Source organism: Bos indicus, chromosome 13 (assembly GCF_029378745.1).
Source record: "Bos indicus isolate NIAB-ARS_2022 breed Sahiwal x Tharparkar chromosome 13, NIAB-ARS_B.indTharparkar_mat_pri_1.0, whole genome shotgun sequence".
Lineage (NCBI taxonomy): Eukaryota > Metazoa > Chordata > Mammalia > Artiodactyla > Bovidae > Bos > Bos indicus.
Window position 1 is genome coordinate 42090982 of NC_091772.1, and position 25912 is coordinate 42116893.

General features: G+C 46.4%; 1 protein-coding gene across 2 annotated transcripts in view; it reads right to left on the reverse strand.

Annotated features, from left to right (window-relative positions):
* The window catches only part of NAPB (NSF attachment protein beta), a 38103-nt gene extending 12955 nt beyond the window's left edge, over positions 1–25148 (reverse strand). The window contains exons 1-5 of one of the 2 annotated variants that reach the window (XM_070801072.1): positions 24923–25148; positions 7620–7699; positions 2706–2822; positions 938–984; positions 769–846 (exon numbers count right to left, since the gene is read on the reverse strand). In XM_070801072.1, the coding sequence (XP_070657173.1) occupies positions 769–846; positions 938–984; positions 2706–2822; positions 7620–7699; positions 24923–25020 (420 nt within the window). In that variant the 5' untranslated portion in view covers positions 25021–25148. The remainder of the gene's footprint in view (positions 1–768; positions 847–937; positions 985–2705; positions 2823–7619; positions 7700–24922) is intronic. The other variant, XM_070801073.1, reaches the window with a different exon arrangement.
* Positions 25149–25912: the final 764 nt, after the last annotated feature.

Here is a 25912-nt window from a genome sequence, read left to right on the forward strand (position 1 = left end):
CGTGAGGCGGCTGGAACAGTTCCCATCACAGTATCAAATAGGCAAAGCTCTGCAGAACTGACGTGTGGTAGAAGAGCTCAGAGCAGAGGAAACAGCAGTCACAGGCCCTGAGGCAGAGCACTCCTGACACATGAGAGGCTCCGGAGAGGTCAGGGTGGCCACCACATGAGGAACAGGGGAGCACGGCCCGGGGTGGGGGGAGAGGTGCTGGGTGAGGAGACAGGCCCCGAGGCTGTAAGTAGTGGAGAAACCACCTGATTCACTGCTGACGCGGACAAGCTGCTGCCAGACACAGAGCACACATGCCGTGAAGCTGTGTGAGCACCGAGGACCACGGGAGTGAGGGCAGGGAGGGCATGAGAGCCCAGCCCCCAGAGAAGAGGAGGAAGCAGCCACGGGCAGGGGTGAGAGCACCAGGAAGGACATGCTCCAGTGGCCAAGAGAGAGGTGAAACAGGAAGTGAGAGTGACAACAGTCCAGGGCGGAAGCAGGCATGGGATGAAGGTGATCTCTGAGCTCAGCATCCACCACCAACAAAACCAGCCATTCCTCCCTGATGCGTGTCTGTTGCCCACAGTGCTCGGTTTTACACAAATGCTGTCCCAAATCTGAGCAAAGGCAGCCTGGGGCCCTGGTAAGGGGTTTTTCCCTCCCGCCACCACCCGAGGTCTCCAGGAGACCCCAACTACACATGCTTCCCTCTGCCCTCGCATCCCCACTGCAGGGGCGCCTGGGGTCCCCGCCCACCAGCTTCCCCCATCTGCGCACCTTCTCAATGTCCACTAGCTCTGTCTCGTAGATCTCTGCGATGGTGATGTGGTGCTTGGCCGCAATCGTGAACCTTCCCTGGGGAGGAAACAGAGCAGTCACGTTCCGGTTAACCGTGAGCCGTCTCGAGGGCTCCACCCCACGGCCGCTCAAGCAAGGCAGGTCTTACCATGTCTGTGTAAATGTCGATGGCTGCATTTAAGCAGTTGATAGCCTCTGAAGCGAAGGCATTCAAGAGAAACAATGAAAAATCCATTCAGTCAGAGGGTTTGCTAAGCCTGTCTTCCTGGGGGCTTCTAGACCGCTAAGGGGGCCCCGATGGGGCAAAGGGGAGGCAGGGTGGTTGGTAAGAAGCAAAAGTGCATCTGCACATGCCCAGCCCCTCCACGAGCCAGTACACAGAGGCTGCAGCATCAGAGAGGAGGGCAGGGTGGGGAGGGGAGGCTGGCTCAGTGACACCTACCCTGACCCTGAGGACCTCATGGGGAAGCCTGCATCAAGAAGACAGGACAATGGAGCCAGAGCCAGCATCAACACCCATCCATCTATCTGCTAAAACCTGAGGGCAGCTCCTTCCTCACTGACATCACGTGTATGCAGTGATTTTGGAAGACAATTACTTTTTGTACAGGGTTAGAAGATGCTAACTTTTGATGTACTAACAAATATCAACAGGAAGAAAAAGTCTAATAAATGAGCTCATGAATAATACCGATTTCCCAGAACAGTGAGCTCACAGAGCAGAGGCATTTACAACTCGGGCACACGGGGCCAATGAGTGCCCACCTCACAGAGCAGAGACATTTACAACATGGGCACGCAGCTGGCAGCACCCAGGGCACTGCTTCTGCTCTGGAGAGGCAGCAAAGCAAAAAGACCCAACGGAAGAATCAGGAAAGTAAGTAGATTAGTGACAATGAAAGTGATTTCCCCCAACCTGCATAAGAAACATGGATAGTCGTGCCTTTAAAAATACAGGAAAATTGAAGAGCTACCCACAAAATCCCACTCAATCCCCCAGCTAGGAATTTGATGCCTTTTTCCTCTGTTTTCTGGACGCATTTCCACGAGTACACACTTTTTGTGAACCTGAGATTTCGGCTCCCTGTGGTCCTTCAGTTGCCGTGCAAACGTCCTAGGTCACAGGGCGTCCCGGACGTCAGGGCCTGAGTGCCTGCACCACGTGAGTGTGGCACTACATGCTGATGTGCAATGACTCTACTGTGCACTTGGGCTGTGCCCAGCTTTTCCCTTTGGAAATAAGCTACAGCTAATCCTTATACCACAGCCCTTATTCCAATGTGAGATTGTCAGGAAACTCGGGATTTTTGTGTTAAAATGGGCTGCTGAAACCAGAGGGCAATCCCACAAACACAGTGCATGTGTGGAGAGAGGTCAGGCCTTCAATTGCAGGATGTACATTTCTCCGGCTCAAAAACAAAGGACATCTGAAAAACTTCACCACTTCAAATAACCAAGATCATTCTTTCCTCAAAACCAACACTTGGAAAAATGCTTTTTAAAATAGTCAGATAGTACTTGCTTTGGCAGCACATATACTAAAAAAGTCAGATGAATGCTGTGTGTATAAACTGTTGTAATTACTGGATTTTACGACCTCCCGTACACTGCACCTCCACATAAACTATTCAGAAGTAAAGGAACGAACCTTTGTTTCCCTTAGTGGGCGAGGTACACATTCATGAAATTAACATTAAAGACTTACATAAAGTTAAAGCTAATTTCAAAAAAACTGTCCACAATGCAGCATAGATGGTGTTTAAGATGATGGTACTGACAACAGGATAAATTTAACAGATTTTCTCCACAGAAACTTCAGATGATCAGAGTTAAAAATCTTCAAATCTCCACCGTCCGGGAGTGCGTCTCCCTTCAGCAGCAGAACTCGTGGGAGGTCTGGGGGGTGCGAGGCTCACCTTGGGGGTCTGCCTTCTTGTAGGCATTCCCGGCGTCCACAAAGCTGGTGGCTGAGTCGTGTTTGCTCTGCAGCTGCATGTGGAGCTTGGCGGCTTGACAGAATGCATTTCCTGCAGCTGAAGACAACACATGAGTGAGTAAACACAGGAGCAGCCACCCCCAGGGCAGCCCCGCTCCAGCCCACGCCTGGGGAAGGCCCCGTCCTGACGGTGGCACACGTGCATGTGACCCAGTCACCTCCGGTGACCACAAAGACGCCCGGGACGCCTGGGCCAGCAACAAGTGCTGCTCTCAGCCTCAGGCCTCCTTCCACACTGACTGCGCATTCAGCACTCAGCTCCGTCCCCAGTGCAGGCCCCACACTGATGCGCGTCTCCGAGGAGGCATGAGGCTGGGAGGGTCCATTTCCACTGACTTGGCCAGCATAGCCGGAGAAATGGCAACACAAGAAGAGGCAGCACAAGCCCCCAAATCAAACCGCCCAGCTTCAAGTCTTGCCCTGAATAAGAACGAAGACGAGAGGACTTCCGGGCACTTCTGAAGATATGGACCCACCAGTGCAGCCTAGGCCCTGCCAGTCTGAGCCAACACTGGCCCAAGATTGGAGGTGGGACCAGAGAAGCCTGCCCACCAGGCCTTGACCCCTACCTTTGTGGATCATGAACCTGGCAGCCCAGAGGAGGGTCCAAGCTGCTGCCAAGTGGTAGGCAGGAACCCAGGACCTCAGGGCAGCTGGAAACTTCCCACCATAGTTCAGGAATGCGACCGCCGAAGAGCAGCTCTGATGAGTTGGGTCTCAGAAGTGTGTACCATCACTCAGACCTTCTAGGCAAAGTGCTCAGGACAGCGTGGCCCCAGAAACACACTCACGTGCTGGCCATTTTCATAATCACATGTATATCTGCCCTCAGAGCACACCTGTGCTTTGCCAGATTGAAATGTCAGCATTTCTTTTAGAACTTAATCCTCCTCCTCCCACCAGTAATTTCATTTTTTGACATTTTATCTACGCTGGCCATTCCAGAACCAATGGTGTTCCATCCCTTCCTGGCTGGGGGTAACAGCACAGCACACAGGCTCTCCCGGGCTGGCTCCACTTCCCCAGACAGTATTAAAAGCGCTGATTTGACAATTTCACGCTCCCACCTTCCAAAACAAGCTGCTGGCTCACCTTTTCAACCTGAGCACTCACTCCAAACACCACTAACCTCTATCTCTACCAATGTGGAAGTATCTTTAAAGGAGTGTATTATCAAAATAAAGTTACACACCTTCTCAGACCCATTTTCCTCAACTGTAAACATCTAATTCCTGCCAGGATGATCTCTCAAGAGCACAGTAACAGACAAATCAGACGAATTCTTTTATTCTCATAAAATAACTTCTAAAACTATAAACAGATGAGATGCAGTGGTATCACGATCACCACCACGGCAACATGGCAACGATTTCAAAGAACCTAATTTTCAGTTTATTATTTCCTTTTTTAACCACTTTTAAAATTGAGGTATAGTAGATTCAATGTTGTGTTAGTTTCAGATGGACAGCAAACTGTTTCAGTTATACGTGTGTGTATATATATATATATATATATATTCATTTTCAGACTCTTTTCCTTCATAGGCTATTACAAAATATCTAGTATAGTTCCTTGTGATATACGGTAGGTCCTTGTTTATTTTATAAACAGTGGTATCTGTTAGTCCATTAGTCCCAAATTCAAGGAACCTAATACTCTGTAAAATACACTCAGCACCTGTCTACTGTGCTGCACATATGGGTCCAGGCCCTGCAGGCAGGGCAGAGAGGAAGCACAGAAACACGCTGGCCTTCCAAGGTTTATGTTCCGAGGAGGAACAGCACATAATAAAAGCACAGACAATACAAACGAACAAATGAACTTCACTTATTTTTGCTAGATGGTGCTAAGGGCATCGGGGAAGAGGGGAAGGGGCTTCCCAGAAGAGTGGACTGCCAGGGATGGCCAGGAGAGACCTCACTAAGAGGATGATGACATTTGTAGAAGGGCCTGGAGGAAAACAGGGACCAGCCACACCCTACTGTGGGGAAGACAGTGTCAGAAGGAGGGCACAGCACAGGCAAAGAGTCAGAGGAGGGTGCTGGGGAAGGAGTGGGCGGGTAGGAGAAGCGTCCAGAGTGAGGAGAGGATGGGAGACCAGCTCGGCTCTGAAGGCCACCTTGAAGGATTATAGCTCTGCTCTGAGATTACATGACCTGACTAGAGATTCAACAGGGCTACTTTGGTTTCTTTAAAACAAACAGGTAAAGTCAAGAAGCAGGGAGATGTCAGCCCAGGCAAGAGATCACAAGGGTGGGGGTGAGGATACACATATATCCTCTTCAGTTATATAAACAGTAACACTCTGAAAGGAATTTTCAAAGGTTAGAACATCTGGTCCCCAGATAAAGGAAGGAAAAGGTCTTTTTAGATAAGATCACTTTTTACCCTGGTTTTTCCAACAGTCATGTATGGATGTGAAAGCTGGACCATAAAGGCGGCTGAGCCCTGAAGAATGGATGCTTTTGAACTGTGGTGTTGGAGAAGACTCTTGAGAGTCCCTTGGACTGCAAGGAGATCCAACTAGTCCATCGTAAAGGAAATCAAACCTGATTATTCACTGGAAAGACTGATGCTGAACCTGAAGCTTCAATACTTTAGGCGCCTGAAGCGAAGAGCCAACTCATTAGAAAAGACCCTGATGCTGGGAAAGATTGAGGACAGGAGGAGAAGGGGACAACAGAAGATGAGATGGCTGGATGGTATCACTGACTCAGTGGGCATGAGTTTGAGCAGGCTCCGGGAGATGGTGAAGGACAGGGAAGCCTGGTGTGCTGCAGTCCGTGGGGTCACAAGGAGTTAAGACACGACTGAGCAACTGAACAACAACACTAATAGGACCTGAACCAAAAACAAGCGGTGACCACTAATCCTCTTTTCTCCTCTCTTTTAAAATACATTATAATTCAGGGGCAAAGGCACTTTGGAAACAGAACATGTCTTTCTTATCTAAATGTTTTAAAAAGAGTTTTACAGCCAGAAAGGACCTTTCAGGGCCATCTAAGCCAAAGCATCTACTTCACGGAACTGACTGGGAAGCATCCACCTTAGAAACAAGTGGAGAGATCGCACACCTTACGTTCACATGACTCGGCGTGGCATGGACATCTCCGTCAAGCTCGGAGAGCCCCTGGGGAAACAAATGCACTTTGGGAGGGAAAGGCCCCCCACCTCAGGTCATCTGCAGGCTCAACGGGGCCAGAGACCCACAGAGACCAGGCAGGCCTGGTCAAAAGCCATGTCCACCTTCACTATAGAAAAACCCCTTCATGTAACCTCTTTTTTTCCAGGGGTAGAGGAAAGATTCTGCTTCTTGAATCAGTGTTGGAAAAGAGCCACCCCCTCTCGAAAAGAATTCTGATTTCATTTTGTGTACCTTCCCTGCGTAAAAGTATTATGTTATTTCTCCAAAGAAGACATACAGAGGGCTAACAAACACATGAAAAGATGCTCAACATCACTCATTATCAGAGAAATGCAAATCAAAACCACTATGAGGTACCATTTCACACCAGTCAGAATGGCTGCGATCCAAAAGTCTACAAATAATAAATGCTGGAGAGGGTGTGGAGAAAAGGGAACCCTCTTATACTGTTAGTGGGAATGCAAACTAGTACAGCCACTATGGAGAACAGTGTGGAGATTCCTTAAAAAACTGGAAATAGAACTGCCTTATGATCCAGCAATCCCACTGCTGGGCATACACACTGAGGAAACCAGAAGGGAAAGAGACACGTGTACCCCAATGTTCATCGCAGCACTGTTTATAATAGCCAGGACATGGAAGCAACTTAGATGTCCATCAGCAGATGAATGGATAAGAAAGCTATGGTACATATACACAATGAAGTATTACTCAGCCATTAAAAAGAATACATTTGAATTAGCTCTAATGAGGTGGATGAAACTGGAGCCTATTATACAGAATGAAGTAAGCCAGAAGGAAAAACACCAATACAGTATACTAATGCATATATATGGAATTTAGAAAGATGGTAACAATAACCCTGTGTACGAGACAGCAAAAGAGACACTGATGTATAGAACAGTCTTATGGACTCTGTGGGAGAGGGAGAGGGTGGGAAGATTTGGGAGAAGAGCATTGAAACATGTAAAATATCATGTATGAAACGAGTTGCCAGTCCAGGTTCGATGCACGATACTGGATGCTTGGGGCTGGTGCACTGGGACGACCCAGAGGGATGGTGTGGGGAGGGAGGAGGGAGGAGGGTTCAAGATGGGGAACACATGTATACCTGTGGCGGATTCATTTTGATATTTGGCAAAACTAATACAATTATGTAAAGTTTAAAAAAAAAAAAAAAGTATTATGTTAGAAAATGAGGAGTCTGTCAGGATTTAGAAGTAACACCCACAACTGCCTCATTTCTCAGGGCACCACAATCAGTTATCAGGGTAAGGTATGGTTAGAAAGTCTCCACCAAGGTTTAGGCAAAGAAAAGCAGGCATTTCTATGTATCTGACATCTTTTTCAGTAACTTTTACTTCAACTTTCACTCCTTGTACTAAATTTATTTAAGCACATGAGTAAACACCAAAGGTTACCCTTCTTAACTCCAAGTAATAGTAAGTCTTTTAAAACCACATGCCCACTGTAGTAAGTGCTTTGCAGACACTAAAGCAGACACGCCTTTATGCCTAAACTTCAATCAGTATTTCAAGCTTTGCTCCCTTGGATCAACAGCCCCTCTCCCCCACCCTGCCCACGCAGCCAGCAGTTTTTCTAAGGGGAAGGCGGAGAGTCATGTCCTCCTTCAAAGTGATTTTAAAGTTATTTGCCTGGAAAGCAAACAAACACCACCTTCATACATACCACTCCAGTTCTTGGCCATCTTGAACATGTTCGCAGCTCTGGTATACATTTCACAAGCCTCTTCTATTCTTGTGTTTCCTCTGAGAAAAATGTAAAGATGAGGTTAAGTTTTACAGTAACAACCATCCATGTCCCTAAATATCCCTCAAGTAATGGACATCTACCAAGCACTTACGACGTGCCAGACCAGTGCTAGAGAACCTTGCCAGCAGCTCGGACGGGACACTCTGATCACCCTTGCTGTCCCAGGTGAGGGAACCGAGGTCTAAGAGAGTAAACGCCACCCTGCGAGGATTCCAGAGCACCGAGACGCAAACACCGCTGTGGCGGGACCCAGGGCCTACACCCTCAAGAGCGTCCTTTCCATGCATGTGAACCGAAGTTTTACTTGTCCCAAGGAATGAGAAGTACGTTTTTCAAAGGAGGCTGAATTTTGAAGGATAAAGACATGCTGATGCTTTTAACGTCCGCTGTTTGTGTTCAGACTTAAAAACAAAACCCGACGCAGGAGCAGCAATGCACCAGGCTGCTCAAGGGCTGCAATGCCTGGCGTGAACGGGGCCGGGGGTGGAAATGCACTCTACAACATCCCGTAGGGGAACCCCACTGCTTTCAGAGTTTCCACTGCACCAAGCTGCGGCCTCTACGCCCACTGGTCCTCTGTCTCGTGTGTCTACTCTATAAACAAGAAAGAATGAGAGAGAGAACCAGAACAAGACGGGCTCTCCACAACACACACCACACGCCAAGGGGAACTCCCGGCAGAAAATGGATTTAAGGACTGAGAGAGGGCGAGGCGAAGGCTGACTGCAGTCCAGAGGAGGGGCACCCCATGCCACGAAGCTTGCAGAGGGCAGGCACAGATCACGTGTGACTCTACCTGGGGCAGTCACCACTGAGTGTCTGACTCCAGACTAGTACTTTAGTTTCTTTGGGTCTCCAATCTTGCATGTGTAAACTGAGGGTAATACACAGTCTATACCTCTGAGTTATTATGAAGATCAGAAGAAATAATCCATATGGAGTTGTGTAGGGCTGGACCCAGAGTCAGTCAGGATGATCATTGTAACTAGATTTGTGTACTGAAGGCATACAAACTCTGGAATATTTGTATACCTCGTACGTGATCTGTATCTAGAATATATAAAGATCCCTTACAACTCAATAACAAAAAGACTAATGATTCAAGTAAAAATGAGTGAAAGATCTGAATAGACACTTCCCCAAAGCTTAAAAAAAAAGACATAGCCAATAAGCCCTTGAAAAGATACTCAACATCATTAAGCATCAGAGAAATGCAAATCAAAACCACAAATAAGACAGCACTTTATTCCCACCAGGCTGGTTAGACTCAAAAGAGAGGACTAAGGAAATGCAGGGAGGATGCAGGAAACCAGCGCCCTCATTTACTGCCAGTACAAGTGGCAAACTGTATAAGAAGCTACCCTGGATGAGTCTGGCAGCTGCTTAAAAGGTTAAACATGGTTACTGAATGACCCCAAATTCTACATCAAGGCACATACCTAAGAGAGACGAAGACATCGGTCCACACAAAAACTTGTACACAAATGTTCACAGAAGCATAGCTCATGATAGACAGAAGTGGACACAACCCAAATGTCCATCAACTGAAAAATGATAAATGAAGGTGGTATACACACAGTGGAGCAGATCAGACAATAAAAAGGAATGATGTACGGAAGGACGCACTAACTGTGCTACAAAGCAGACGACCTTCACGACATCATGTGGAGTGAAGGGCCAGTCCCAGGGGAGCCCACCATGCACCAGCAAGGGCTGCAACAGGCTGGTCCTGGAGCTGGGAGTGCTGGAGAGAAATGGAGGGGGTGGGCAGTTTCTTTCTGGGGTGATGAAAACGTGCTAAAACCACTTGCTGTGGTAACCGCATCGTTTAGCGAATATGCTTAAAAACTACTCAACTGGACACTCTGGATGGGTGAATAGTATGGTATGTGAATTACACCTCAATAAAGCTGTCTCCCTCTCCTCTAAAAAACTCCCCTTTGGGTGGGTATGTCATACAACCAGGGACAGGATGGCAACAAACCACACCAACAATAAAGCGGTAGAAGAGCAAAGACTTCTCGCTCACACCTTCACGCTCCTTTTCCTTCACTTCAAAGCTACATTTAAAAAAAGCTAATTATTGTGATGAACATTCCTAACTCAGGAAAGCTTTCAATCTTAGCCACAGCTCCTTGGAGATAACAAAAGGCTTGCCACTTTCTGTGTCTTATTTTTCTAAAGTGTACCAGGAATCTTGAACTGTAATTACAGTGCAATCATTCTTATTAAAGGTTTCTAAATAAAACTAGCTTAATTAAAATGTACTTTATCCTATTATTTTCAGAAGCAGGTTCAGCTAAGAATAATAGAACGCCTACAACATGCTGTCTTATGCTGCATGTTTCCATGTGCTTTCTGCCACCTTCAGAATTACAACGACCACAAAAGATGACATCTCTGTGTTGTTGTCGTCCAGTCACAAAGTTGTGTCTGACTCTTTGTGACCCTATGGACTGCAGAATGCAGTCTCCATATTACAGAAGGGAAAACACTGTACCTGGAGGTCAATGGCTTGTCATCCAGCCAAAGTCAGTGGTGGAGCGGACACCTGATGTCAGGTTCAGCGATCTTTACAAAACTAATGAATGAACTCTGCGAGACTCAAGACCCTCACCTCTCACTTAACAGAATCACCAGAAAAATGCTGACATTAACAGCACCAGAGAACTCACTTGTCATAAACAGACACAACTTAAAGAATTCATGAAAAAATTGTCACCCTGCTTATTTAACTTATATGCAGAGTACATCATGAGAAACGCTGGACTGGAAGAAGCACAAGCTGGAATCAAGATTGCCAGGAGAAATATCAATAACCTCAGATATGCAGATGACATCACCCTTATGGCAGAAAGTGAAGAAGAACTAAAGAGCCTCTTGATGAACGTGAAAGAGGAGAGTGAAAAAGAGGGCTTAAAGCTCAACATTCAGAAAACTAAGATCATGGCATCTGGCCCCATCACTTCATGGCAAATAGATGGGGAAACAGTGGAAACAGTGAGAGACTTTATTTTTTTTTACTCCATGCAGCCATGAAATTAAAAGACACTTACTCCTTGGAAGGAAAGTTATGACCAACCTAGACAGCATATTAAAAATCAGAGACATTACTTTGCCAACAAAGTTCCGTCTAGTTAAGGCTATCGTTTTTCCAGTAGATGTGTATGGATGTGAGAGTTGGACTCTAAAGAAACCTGAGCACCAAAGATTGATGCTTTTGAACTGTGGTGTTGGAGAAGAGTCTTGAGAGTCCCTTGGACTGCAAGAAGATCCAATCAATCCATCCTAAAGGAGATCAGTCCTGGGTGTTCACTGGAAGGGCTGATGTTGAAGCTGAAACTCTAATACTTTGGCCACCTGATGCGAAGAGCTGACTCATTTGAAAAGACCCTGATGCTGGGAAAGATTGAGGGCAGGAGGAGAAGGGGACAGAAGAGGATGAGATGGTTGGATGGCATCAATGACACAATGGACATGAGTTTGGGTAGGCTCCGGGAGTTGGTGTTAGACAGGGAGGCCTGGCATGCTGCAGCTCATGGGGTTGCAAAGAGTCAAACACAACTGAGCAACTGAACTGAACTTGCACTGAAAAAATTTACTTTTAAGTCACTCCAAATGTCTACTGTGTTTTATACCTGTGAAAATTGATTTTTTTGAGTTTTAAAGAAAAATAGTTTTGACTGACTGTTATCCAAAGCCCTTAGAACTGAGGTAGAAGATTCATGAAAACAGAAACAAGTTTCAGTGAGGAGTCTACATTGTAAGTGATACAGTACAGCCCATGGCGGGCTTCCTGGGTGGCTCAGTGGTAAAGAATCTGTCTGCCAGTACAGGAGACACAGAAGATTCGGGTTCGATCTCTGGGTCAGGAAGATCGCCTGGAGAAGAAAATGACAACCCACTCCAGTATTCTTGCCTGGGAAGTCCCGTGGACAAAGGAGCCTAGTGGGCTATAGTTCGTAAGGTCACAAAAGAGGTGGACACGACTTAGCAACTAAACAGCAGCAGCACACGGCACTAACCTGCCAGAAAACACTGAGAAAATAACGTTCTTACCAAGGAGGTCAAAGTGCTGAGAAAAGAATAATTAACTGCAGGCTGGAAAAATCTGATTGCCTGACACCCCCACCCCAGGTTCCACAGAGGAGATGGGGTGAGAGCGACACGCACCCCCACCGCTCCCCAGGAGCCCAAAACAGCAGAGCCAGGTCCAAGCCCCTGACTCTCCTCCCTGCCCCTTCCTGTTTAGGAGGGAAAAACTCAGCCTGGGAAAATCACAGCCTAGTAGTCCAGAGAGCTCAGATGACATCTACACGCAGACAAGACTATTAACCCCTCACTCATTCAGAATCTTGCATTTTCCTTGTGATGAGTGAAAGCTATCTGGAAGCCCAGGAAACTGTAACTGAGCACATGGACAGTGAGGGTGGGGAGATAACAAGGCAAGAGCTGTGGGCACCAATGGCTCACGTGCCTGTAACTGCTTGACTCAAATCCTTTGCTTTTTCACAAACCAGAAACAAGAGGTGTGGCTGCAAGGAGGTAGGCTTTGGAGTCGGACTGCTAACAAACAAATGCAAGGATCCATCAGCTCCTGACCCTTTGCCCCAGATCCACAGCACTCCCAGAGTAACCAGCAGAAGCCGAGCAGGGAGTTCAGCCTCGACCACCATGTGCTCTGCCTTGGACCCTGGGATTCCACCTTCTGAGAACATCTCACTTTATTTCTATTTAACAAAAAAGAATCACAGATTCTCAAATGCAGGAAACAATCTGAGACGTTTAAGGACTGTCTGACCAAAGTATTTGCATTTAAGCATAACTTCTTGAAATAAAGTTATAAGAATAGGTACAGCACATAAAGCTGGTGGGACTTTTATCTGGTAATAGCTCCAGATGAGGGGTCAAGTGTGACGAGGGGTCACGCCTCCTGTAGAGGGGAGATATGTATAGATTGGATCTTTTAGTAAAACAAACCAAGATACTTAAACATTACAAGGAAGCTAAGAATAGGAATTACTGGATAAACTCAGAAATGACTCACACACAACATGACTTGTCAAGAGAAACTTTGGTATTTAATTTCAATCTTCATAAAATTTTAATTTTTTTAAACAGAAACTTAATCATTGAGACCTGAGATTCCTATAGGACAATGGTAGCTGCCTAAATACAAAAACAGGTCCTTGTATTTTCTGGAACCACACAGATCAACAAGGAGTGGATGTAACCAATGGATTGGATCCACTCAACGAATTGGAGACCACTGAGTCAGAAGTCAACAAGATTTCATTTAAGAAAGCTGGGGCAGTAAAAACCCTGAACCAGCAGAGCTAGGGGCTTCCCAGGTGGCGCTAGTGGTAAAGAACTCCCCTGCTGATGCAGGAGACACAAAGACACAGGTTCGATCCCTGGGTCAGGAAGATCCCCTGGAAGAGGGCATGGCAACTCACTCCAGTATTCTTGCCTGAAAAGTCTCATGGACAGAGGAGCCTGGCAGGCGAAAGTCCATAGGGTCGCACAGAATCAGACACAACTAAAGTGACTTAGCATGCACACAACAGAGCTAAGGAGAAGACAGCCCCTGCTAGCAATCAGGAGGGGATACCTGGACACAAGATGGGGTGCAGCAGGGTCCCACAAGTGCAGTTCACAGGCAGCAACACCCCTTCAGAGAGGGGCTGCAGTGTGGGGTCCAGGAGACAAGTATGAGACCTGGAGGGCATGGGGGCTTGGAAGGGGGGCCTGGCTAGAGGTATCAGGCTCCAGAAGATGTGCTTCTGGGGGAGGGAAGGAGAGAGGAGGCTTGGCAGTTAGTGAAAGAAAGCAGAGCTGGAAATAAAACCCAGGGTTTTGGGAAACAGAGGTGGCAGAAATGGAGTGGCAGCAAGCCCCAACCCACCCCCAAAATCCTAGTCATCAAGGAAACCACACCAACATGTGAACAGAAGGTGCTGTGAAGGTAATATGAATTTAGGAGAAAGCACACTCCCAATGTTGGCCCTTTCCCAGGTGAGTGGTCTGCAGTGACCCTCTCTCGTGACGGGCCTGGCAAGGGCACCATCTGAGTTCACAGTCAGGCATGTGCTCCTTAACACACTCACAATCATTCTGGACCAGACACCCACTCTGTCTTCATGTTCAGTACTGTATTCAATGAATTATATGAGACAGTCAACACTCTACTATAAAACAGGCTCTGTGCTAGATTGTTTCGCCCAACTGTAGGCTAATGGAAGTGCTCTGGTAGGCCAGGTAGGTGTGTTAAACACATTTTTGACTTACAATGGGTTTATGGGGACATAACCCTACTGTAAGCAGAAAGAGACCTATACAAATACCTGAATCCCCCTGACACACACACACCCTGAATAGAGGGGTAAGTAGAGCACATTCACTGACTGGCATACAGGTAGGTAATGCAGGCTTCCCAGGGCAGACAAAACACTAGATTCCCAAGTAAGGAAATCAGGCAAAGGGTACTAAAGAAGAGTCACGGGGTAATAGCGTACTCCTCTGGTGACAGAAGCATAGACAACCCCTTCAGCTTCTGCTCCCACTCCCTCCCTCCAAGTCAGCCCTGGCCACTGTGCCCAGACTCGATGAGGGAGGGGAGCTGCCCTCTCCCTGGGGCCGGGCAGCCCAGGCCACATGGCCACAGGCATCAGATAATCCTCTTGACTAACACAGCCCTAAAACAGGCAATCACAAGTAACAAGAAAGCAAAGACTGCTACCCTGGCATCAGAGGAGGTGGAATTTGGGCTCAAAAGTATCAAATGAAATAGAGAAATTCACTTCATAATACTAAAGATACAATTCAAGTGAAAGTATACTGGTTGTGAACGTCTAGGCACCCAAACATGGCAGCCATCTTTATAAAGCAAAAATCACAGGAACCCTGAAAGCCAAAATAATCTTGAAAAAGAAGAACAAACTGGAGGGCTCACACTTCCTGATTTCAAAAGTTACTGCAAAGCTATAGTAATCAAAACAATGTGGTACTGGCAATACAGACAGACATACAGACCAGGGGACTAGAAAGAAAGCCCATGAACAAATCTTTGCTTTTATGGTCAAATGATTTTCAACAAAGGTGTCAAATATTCAACAAGGAATAGACAGTCTTTTCAACAAACTGTGCTGGGAAAATCGAATACTGACTTGCCAAAGGATGAAGCTGGAGCCTTACATACGGTGGTGGTGGTGGATTAGTCGCTAAGTCGTGTCTGACTCTTGCCACCCCATGGACTGTATGCAGCCCACTAGGCACCTCTGTTCATGAGATTTCCCAGGCAAGAGTGCTGGAGTGGGTTACCATTTTTTTTCCCAGGGGAATTCCCCACCCAGGAATCGAACCCAGATCTCCCACTGTGCAGGCAGATTCTTTACTGACTGAGCTATGAGGGAAGCTCCAGCCTTATGCATAGCCTTACACGAAAATTAAATCAAAATGGATCAAGGACCTAAATGTGACATTTAAAACAGCAAAAACTTTTAAAAGAAAACAGAGCAAAAGCTTCATGACACTACATTTGCCAATGGTATCTTGGATATGACACTAAAGGCACAGGTTAAAAAAAAAAACAGACAAATTGAACTCCATGAAAATTAAAAAAAAAAAAAACTGTGCATCACAGACACTATTCAGAGAGTAGAAAGGCCTCATACAGAATGGGAGAAAATATCCTCAAATCACATACCCAATAAGGGATTAACATCAAGAATATACAGCAAACTCCTAAAACTCAATAACAACAACAAAAAAGTCAATTTAAAAATGGATAGCCAACAGGAATTTGCTGTATAGCTCAGTAAACTCAAACAGGGGCTCTGTATCAACCTAGAGGGGTTGGATGGGAAGGGAGATGGGAGGGAGTTTCAAAAGGGAGGGGTTATATGTATACCTATGGCTGATTCATGTTGAAGTTTGACAGAAAACAGCAAAATTCTATAAAGTAATTATCCTTCAATAAAAAATAAATTAATTTAAAAAAAAGGACAAAGGACTTGAATAGACATTTCTCCAAAGGACATGTATGAATGGCCAATAGGCATATGAAAAGATGCTCAACATTATTAATAATTAGGGAAATGCAAATCAAAGCTACAATGAGATATAACCTCAGAACTGTTAGAATGCACATTATTTATAAAATACCAAGTGCTGGAAGGAAGCATGTAAAGAAATTAGAATCTGTGTGCATTGTTGATAGGAATGTAAAATGGTACAACCACTGTGGACAACAGTATGGCAGTTCCTCAAAAAATTAAAAATGGGATTACTACATAATCCAGCAATTTCATTTTGGGGCATATACATGAGAGAATGAAAAGCAGGCTCTCGAAGAGATACCTGTACAAGCATATTCATGGGTGAAACGAATGAGCTCCTTAAAAATACAATTTACCAAAACTAACCTCAGTAGAGATAGGAAGTTTAAACATTTAAACATTTCCAGGGGAAAAAGAAAAGTATCAAGGAAATTAACACCAAAAAGCCCAACATGACTTCCCTTAAGAGGATTCAATTTAAAAATGCAGAGACCAGAGCATGGAGAAAAATAAAAAATAAAAACTTACAAATTGTTTTTATGAGGCCCCTGTGACATCAGTGCTTCAGCTGAAAAAGACTACACACATACACACACTGCAAATAAAAGAACTTGAAATAATTTAAAACAGTATCCAACAGCCCATTACAAAATTCATACATTATAATTCAGGGGATTATTCAAGGGATGCCAGGACAGTTCAGTATGAGGATATCCCTTGGTTAATGTACTAATAACTAAAGGGAAAAAGTCATGCTTACCTCACAGTTATTGAAAAGGCCTTAAAATATAAGTCCTTCATTCAATCCATAATGAAAACACCCATTAAAACCAGAATTGGCAGATATCTCCTTACTGTGAAAAACATGTATTTTAATCCAATAAAGTACTGATCTATTAACTTGTTAGATTTTAATTAAATTAACATTCCTAAGATAAGTTCTATTAATATTCAAATACAGGCATGATTAACATTCTGAAATTCTGCTTACAAAATCTCCTTACTGTGAACTCCTACATATCACTTACCAAAAATTCTTAAGATACAAAAGTCTTGCTGATTTTATACAGTGATCAAATGAACTCAAAGTGAAAGCATAAAAATGAATTATAAAGTCTCCTGAGAACACTATATACATGGACATCACCAGATGGTCAACACCGAAATCAGATTGATTATATTCTCTGCAGCCAAAGATGGAGAAGCTCTATACAGTCAGCAAAAACAAGACCAGGAGCTGACTGTGGCTCAGATCATGAACTCCTTATTGCCAAATTCAGACTTAAATTGAAGAAAGTAGGGAAAACCACTAGACCATTCAGGTATGACCTAAATCAAATCCCTTATGATTATACAGTAGAAGTGAGAAATAGATTTAAGGGCCTAGATCTGATAGAGGGCCTGATGAACTATGGAATGAGGTTCGTGACATTGTACAGGAGACAGGAATCAAGACCATCCCCATGGAAAAGAAATGCAAAAAAGCAAAATGGCTGTCTGGGGAGGACTTACAAATAGCTGTGAAAAGAAGAGAAGCGAAAAGCAAAGGAGAAAAGGAAAGATATAAACATCTGAATGCAGAGTTCCAAAGAATAGCAAGAAGAGATAAGAAAGCCTTCTTCAGTGATCAATGCAAAGAAATAGAGGAAAACAACAGAATGGGAAAGACTAGGGATCTCTTCAAGAAAATCAGAGATACCAAAGGAACATTTCATGCAAAGATGAGCTCGATAAAGGACAGAAATGGTATGGACCTAACAGAAGCAGAAGATATTAAGAAGAGATGGCAAGAATACACAGAAGAACTGTACAAAAAAGATCTTCACGACCCAGATAATCACGATGGTGTGATCACTCACCTAGAGCCAGACATCCTGGAATGCGAAGTCAAGTGGGCCTTAGAAAGCATCATTACGAACAAAGCTAGTGGAGGTGATGGAATTCCAGTTGAGCTATTCCACATCCTAAAAGATGATGCTCTGAAAGTGCTGCACTCAATATGCCAGCAAATTTGGAAAACTCAGCAGTGGCCACAGGACTGGAAAAGGTCAGTTTTCATTCCAATCCCAAAGAAAGGCAATGCCAAAGAATGCTCAAACTACCGCACAATTGCACTCATCTCACACGCTAGTAAAGTAATCCTCAAAATTCTCCAAGCCAGGCTTCAGCAATATGTGAACTGTGAACTTCCTGATGTTCAAGCTGGTTTTAGAAAAGGCAGAGGAACCAGAGATCAAATTGCCAACATCCGCTGGATCATGGAAAAACCAAGAGAGTTCCAGAAAAACATCTATTTTTGCTTTATTGACTATGCCAAAGCCTTTGACTGTGTGGATCACAATCAACTGTGGAAAATTCTGAAAGAGATGGGAATACCAGACCACCTGACCTGCCTCTTGAGAAAGTTTGTATGCAGTTCAGGAAGCAACAGTTAGAACTGGACATGGAACAACAGACTGGTTCCAAATAGGAAAAGGAGTTCGTCAAGGCTGTATATTGTCACCCTGCTTATTTAACTTATATGCAGAGTACATCATGAGAAACGCTGGACTGGAAGAAGCACAAGCTGGAATCAAGATTGCCGGGAGAAATATCAATAACCTCAGATATGCAGATGACACCACCCTTATGGCAGAAAGTGAAGAGGAACTCAAAAGCCTCTTGATGAAAGTGAAAGTGGAGAGTGAAAAAGTTGGCTTAAAGCTCAACATTCAGAAAACGAAGATCATGGCATCCGGTCCCACCACTTCATGGGAAATAGATGGGGAAACAGTGGAAACAGTGTCAGACTTTATTTTTCTGGGCTTCAAAATCACTGCAGATGGTGATTACAGCCATGAAATTAAAAGACGCTTACTCCTTGGAAGGAAAGTTATGACCAACCTAGATAGCATATTCACAAGCAGAGACATTACTTTGCCAACAAAGGTTCGTCTAGTCAAGGCTATGGTTTTTCCTGTGGTCATGTATGGATGTGAGAGTTGGACTGTGAAGAAGGCTGAGCGCAGAAGAATTGATGCTTTTGAACTGTGGTGTTGGAGAAGAGTCTTGAGAGTCCCCTGGACTGCAAGGAGATCCAACCAGTCCATTCTGAAGGAGATCAGCCCTGGGATTTCTTTGGAAGGAATGATGCTAAAGCTGAAACTCCAGTACTTTGGCCACCTCATGCGAAGAGTTGACTCACTGGAAAAGACTCTGATGCTGGGAGGGATTGGGGGCAGGAGGAGAAGGGGACGACAGAGGATGAGATGGCTGGATGGCATCACGGACTCGATGGACGTGAGTCTGAGTGACTCCGGGAGTTGGTGATGGACAGGGAGGCCTGGCGTGCTGTGATTCATGGGGTCACAGAGTGGGACATGACTGAGCGACTGATCTGATCTGATAACTAGGATGATCCTCTGTCCTGGTTGCAGGGACACTCCCGGTTTATACCCATCTTCTTGGCATCTCAAAAATATCCCAGTTTGAACACTACCTTCACGGTCACTCTATAACTCAGAGATACAGGGAAATATCTGAAAAAAGTTTAAAGTAGAATTATATGAAGCTTAAATGCTATTTACATATAAAAGATCGTATTTAGAGATTGAGAAATCACAAAAATCAGGAGGTGAAGAAGATGCACTGTCACGTAAGCCATGCTACCTTCTTCATTTTCAACAGAATCAACAAACATTATCTAAAATTAGTAAGGTAGCAAAAGTATTCTAAAATTATTTAGAATCATGGTAGCAACCATCAGAAGAATCAAAAGGAAAGTTAAAAACAGTTACCTCTGCTGAGTAAGATTGAGGAGCATGAGGATTCAGGGAAAACTCTACTTTTCAACTAAAACCGTCCTGTACTCCTTGCCATTTCCTACCATAGGTAGCTGCTATGTTTACAACGAACAAGTATTGAAGGAAACACAGAAGAAAGCAACATGGACTCCCCTTCACTTTGTTACCTTTGCTCTTCAAACTAAACGAAAGAGCACAAGAAAACAAATCAGCATCTGTAAGGCATTCACCGGAGACCCCTGAAGTCCCAGGGAGGTGCTGGGCCACAGCCACCAAACAAGGTAGACCCCCAGGACCTTACACCCTCGAGCCGCAGGGCAGCACAGTCCTGGTCCTCCCTACCACTGGTAAAGGACTCTGCACCTCACAGGGCTCACAGAAATGAGAGAATACGGTGAACACTGCAAAAACGCAAACAGAAAAAGGCCAATCGTGATTATCTTTCATATACGAAATAACTTGACACTAAAAATCAAAAAACCAAATGATTATAATACAGCTCTGTGCAGCACCTATTCAATCCTTACAGCTCTGACAAGTAAATTCTTTCCCTCTGCCCATGTGAAAGCTAAAAAAAAAAAAAAAAAACAGAAGCTCTGAGTACGATTTGCTTGGCCAGGGTCACCAAGCCAATAAACCAGAATCTGTATTTGGCCTTATATATATACATAAACACACACACACACACACACACAGAGTGTGTGTACATATTACTATGGCTCACATATACATTACATAATACATAACAGGTTATTCTGTTATTACATAAAATTATAAGAAATATAACATATATACTTCTTACACTATACCACCTGTCTCCAAATCTAAGCTTAATAATAAATTTTTTTTTAAAGTTCAATCTGCATCTGAATATCTACTATAACTGAGGTGGACCTAAATGCTTTACAAATGCCATCATATGTCCCATCATAATTTGGCAAAATTTAAACACAGTCTTTGCCAAAATAAAGCTGAGTGAAAAATACTGATAATTAATGGCCCACAATGCTTAAGAAATACTCCCAATTTTCACAAGTAGCTAAGAAATATAGATTCAGTTATTTCTGAGCAAACCTATAAGAGGCTTCCCAGATGGCACAGTGGTAAACAATCTGCCTGCCAATGCATGAGACATGGGTCTGATCCTTGGGTGGGGAAGATCCCCTGGAGTAGGAAATGGCAACTCATTCCCATATTCTTGCCTGGAAAATTCCATGGAGCCTGGTGGGCCACAGTACAGGAGATCACAAAGAGTCAGACATGACTGAGCATGCACACAACCCTATAGGGCCTTTCATTAAATTTACTTTGACACTGCCAGATTTATAGCTCTTTAATGGCACTCCACTCCAGTACTCTTGCCTGGAAAATTCCATGGATGGAGGGGCCTGGTGGGCTGCAGTCCATGGGGTCGCTGAGGGTCGGACACGACTGAGCGACTTCACTTTCACTTTTCACTTTCATGCATTGGAGAAGGAAACGGCAACCCATTCCAGTTTTCTTGCCTGGAAAATCCCAGAGACGGAGGAGCCTGGTAGGAGGCCATCTATGGGGTCACAGAGAGTCGGACACGACTGAAGTGACTTAGCAGTAGCACACGCTTTGAGCCTGGGGAACATTCAAGAGCATGGGAAGATAGGGTTAACCACCCAGAACCTGCTCCCACAGTCAGTCTTAAGCCACTCTCCTCCACAGGCAGTGTTCCCCACTGTGGTCTCCTATAACAGGATGGCACAGACAATACAGGCTGTAGAAATGCAAAGCCATCTTGCTGTCAGACCTAGGTCGGCTGACCATCAGTTCATTAAGATGGTAAACTAAAATTTGACGTTAACTACAAAATTCAATAGCTCATCTTTGGAAACAAAATCAAAGCACAGCCCCTTCAGTGGCAATTTTGCTACACTAAGCTAAGCCAGTGAAGGAGTTAAGTTTTAACTGAATTCCAGGACTCCAAGAACACATCACTGTTGATCTGTCAGTCAAGCAGAAAGACTGACCATCATGACAGTGGTTTCTTGTGATGGCTCAGCAGGTCCTTTCCTGCAGGGTACTGTGGGAAAGACCTGCGAGGAACACGGACATCTCGCAGGGGAGCCTGAACTTGTGCCTTACGTACAGAAGAATGCGTGATTGACTTCTTCATATTTTTGGCTAATTTTACTGAAAGCAACAAAAAGGAACAGCCACAGAAGAGCAGTGAGAAGGCGGCATTGCCACAGAACTAGCACAGTGTGTGGATCGACACTGAGCAAAGGGGATCCACTCTTACACAGGTTTTAATCTGCAGTTGGGTTAAGCAGCCCCAAGCGTGAAACATTTGCAGTAAAGTAGGTTGAGTGCCTGTAACGGCCACCAGCACCCCAAACAGCATCACCTGTCCCCATTAAAGTTCTGTCAGCTCTTACACAGGTGGGCTCAGTGACACCAATATGTGGGTATGTGCTGTTAACTTAGGAGTCTGACATGCAGATGGACTGCACTGTGGTTTAAATAAAGGGAAACAAGTAGAGGGGAAAATTCTCTGGCTAAGGGAGCTAGGGCAGGGAGGATTAACAAAGGTATCCTAGCCCAGAAAGCTGAAGACAGGTGTAAGTTATGCCCAACGTAAGGTAAGATTCTGAACGCCTAAAACTGACACAGAATCTGTCTTCCCATTGTCAGTGACAGAGAAACTAGATCTAGCTGTTGGCTTCAAAGAATTATGTAACGCTATTAAAGCTCAAAGAACTCTGAGTACCCTTCTTCCCCAAGCTTTTCCGGAGACAAGCATTACTACACAGTCCTCCACAGTATAAATAACACTTAGGTGGTGCAAAGCTCTTTCAAATATTGATATTTTACTTCATTAAAAGCCCAAGGATGCAGTCCAAAAAGTCTCTGACTCTGAAATCCTGGCAAAGTCAGCTTCATCTGCTTGGTTCTCTGTTTCCTTGATAAATAACCGGGCCTGATAATTCTGATGAAGATGCTAATTAATAATCCTCATCTTTAAGACTAAACATTTTACAAGCATATATTCATGGAACCTTCACTCACTTCTCTTACACTCGTCTTACAGCACAGGAAACTGAGGCACGGAGGGGCTAAGGAACTTGCCCCTGGTCCCAGAGCAAGGACAGTGCACCGACCTGCTGGATCCGCATCAGTCCTAAGATGCAATGACTTCCGTGCAAACTGAGGCTGAATGCTGAGGATGAAGTCTTCTACAATGCTCCACAACAAAACAGGTGATCAAGAAGGGAAAAAAAAAAAAAAAAGACGTTTCTCTAAAGACAAAATGCATTTCTAAAATCCTTTTAGGATTACTGGTTCAAGATGTGGTCAAATTTCACAAGAAGCACAACGCAACACCTCTTCATCAAAAGGAGCCAGCAGGAGCATCCCTCTGAGAATCATCAAGTGCTGTCAGGCGCTTTTTTCTCTGCCGATTACAGATTCTCTTCCAGGGATGCGAATCTGGACTGGAAATGCTGTGCCATTAAGATCCCCTCCCAGCTCCAGGTGCTATGACATTAAATTTTACTGGAATAAACTGTAATTGTTTTGTGAACCAGAGAAAGGAGTTACCGCTTGGTGTTAAGGTTAGGTATAAGACAGGGTTCCTTATAGTACTGTCATAACTTTTAAAGGAGTACAAATTTGCAATTCATGGCTATACTCTAAACCATACATCACATGATAAATTTAGAAACCACCAGGGATAAATGCCTTGGAGAAGGCAATGGCAACCCACTCCAATACTCCTGCCTGGAAAATCCCCTGGATGGAGGAGCCTGGTAGGCTGCAGTCCATGGGGTCACTAAGAGTCGGGCAGGACTGAGTGACTTCACTTTCACTTTTCACTTTCATGCACTGGAGAAGGAAATGGCAACCCACTCCAGTATTCTTTGCCCGGAGAATCCCAGGGATGGGGGAGCCTGGTGGGCTGCCGTCTGTGGGGTCGCTCAGAGTCGGACACGACTGAAACGACTTAGCAGCAGCAGCAGGGATAAACGCCTAGAGAGGTTCTTGAAGGCAGGAACCGTTACCTTCCTGCATCTTTGCGTCGTATATTACGCGCACTGCATGAAACCTGCATTTAAGCGTTTCCTGGAGATTATCAACACTGGTAAAATATCACAACTCAAACAACGAAGGTGGCAAAACAAGGAGATTCCAAGCTGAATTTGCAAATGCTCTGGGTGTTGGCCAAGGGCCTTTCGCTTTCATAAGAAAATACGGAAAACCACCAGGAATTTTCTGCCTCCTTCATCCTAAACAGCTGAATCATTCACCTACTCAACCAGCCAGAATTCTTCCAAGAAATGTCAGTGCAGGCTCTGCTTTTTGGGAAGTCCGAATTTAAGACCTTCCCTAGGAGGGGGCAGAAGAATTACAGGAAATGAACGGGATTTCCAAGAGACCCAGACTTCGAGGAGCTGCGTTATCCCTAAACCAACCGGAGACCCTGGTTATCACATCAATCTCTGGCGAAGCAATGGCACCGGGTTGAGAGCACGTCCTCACTCACCCCACGGCTATTACCGGTGTGCTTGGCGCAAGGCGCAAGGCGCGCGGGCACAGGGCGGCGGACTGCGGGCCTGGAGCCCGAGCAGAGGTCTGGGGCCCGCCTCTCCCCGGAGCCTCACGCCCACGCGGGACTCCCGAGAGGGGCGGGCCGAGTCCAGGCGAAACAGCAAACCGGTGTGGCCGCCGCGGCGTCACGCACACTGGTGCTCGGCCAGTGGGACCCGCCACCCGCGCGGGGTGTAGGTGGGCCCCCTCCGAGGGTCATAGAAGATCTCGGAAGGGCATGTGGGGGGCCCTGGGGTCGTCCTGAAGGGTTCTAATGGGCGCGTGGGGCTCCGGAGATTCTAGGGGGTCCCTGGAGGCAAGGTGGGAGGTTCCGGGGATTCTAGGCGGTCCCTGGAAGCAAGGGGGGGGGGGGGGGCTCCGGAGATTCTAGGGGGTCCCTGGAAGCAAGGTGGAGGACTCCGGGGATTCTAGGGGGTTCCTGGAAGCAAGGTGGGGGGCTCTGGGGATTCTAGGGGGTCCCTGAAGGCAAGATGGGGGGCTCCGAGGGCCCTCCGAGGGTCCTAGGGCCATCCCTGGAAGGGTGTGGGGGCTTCGGGGATCCTAGAGGATCCCTGGAGGGCGTGGGGGGTGCTCCGGGGATTCTAGGGAGTCCCTGGAGGCAAGGTGGGGGGCTTTTGGTATCCTAGGGGATCCCTGGAGGGCGTGGGGAGCCCTGCAGCGTCCTGGGGACCCCAGGGGGCTCCGGGGAGACTTAGGGGACTTTCTGGAGGGTGTGTAGGGATTAGAGGGCCCCCGGGGCGCTCTGGGGGCCGCCGGGCAGGGACGGAAACCCTCCCCGGGGCACGCGCAGTCCGGCGCTCACCCAAACAGCCCTCGGAGGAAGGAGTGGGAGGCCTTGACTCGCTTCTCGGCCTCGGCCATCAGCTGCACCGCCTCTCTCTCCTTCCCCGCGTTGTCCATGTTGCCGGCCTCACTCCCCGCCACAACCTCCTCAGCAGGCCGGACGCGCCGCCCGCACCTCCAAGTCCTCTCTCAGCGGCTTGGCGCAGAGGCGCGGCGCGCGACCTCTCGGGAGCTGTAGTCCAGGCAGTGCCACGGCCGTCCTCTCGCAGCGCCCGGGCGCAGAGGCGCGGCGCGCAGCCTATCGGGAGTTGTAGTCCGCGCTCGGCCCGCGGGAGCCTGCGAGACGTCCGCTCTCGTTTCCTGAAGGGCGCAGAGCCGGCGGGCAGCTGGATCCTGGAGACGGGTGCCTGAGAGCGTTTGGCCTTTAAAGATGCGGGAGATGGAAAAGGGCCCGCGGCTTCCAGGGAAGACGGCCTGAAACGGCAGCATCCCGTTGCATCAGGAGTTCCTGCCCAGCACGACCGACCGTGGCCAGGGGTTGGTCCGGGGCGCGGGATAACGGAGCGGGTGAGGACACGGCGGGTGCCCGGGTGCCCGCAGGAAACCTCGACCGCACGCGAACTCCGCTAGCGATGCAGGGCGGCCACGGGAAACGGGCCCTAACCCTGCGAGGGTCACGCGCCCACCGCTCAGCTCCAGAGAGGACCCAGTTTATCTGAAGAGCCAGGCAGTTAAGAAGGAAGCATTTGCCCCAAGACAAATTCAAAGTTGGTTTTCGGTCTCCATGTGAATGTCTGTTTTCTTCCTTGGTTACCGAAGACTTCCATATATAGGATCTGTGCATAGTCCTCTATTGACTGAATTCTTTTCAATGGACGCAAGCCATTGAGCTCTCTTATTCTTGACATAATGCTGGCCATAGTGTGAAATGGATTTCTTAGGACACAGTTCTGCCTGCCAGGACGACGTCTATTCTCCTAGGAGAAGTATTCATAGACAGACGCTCTCC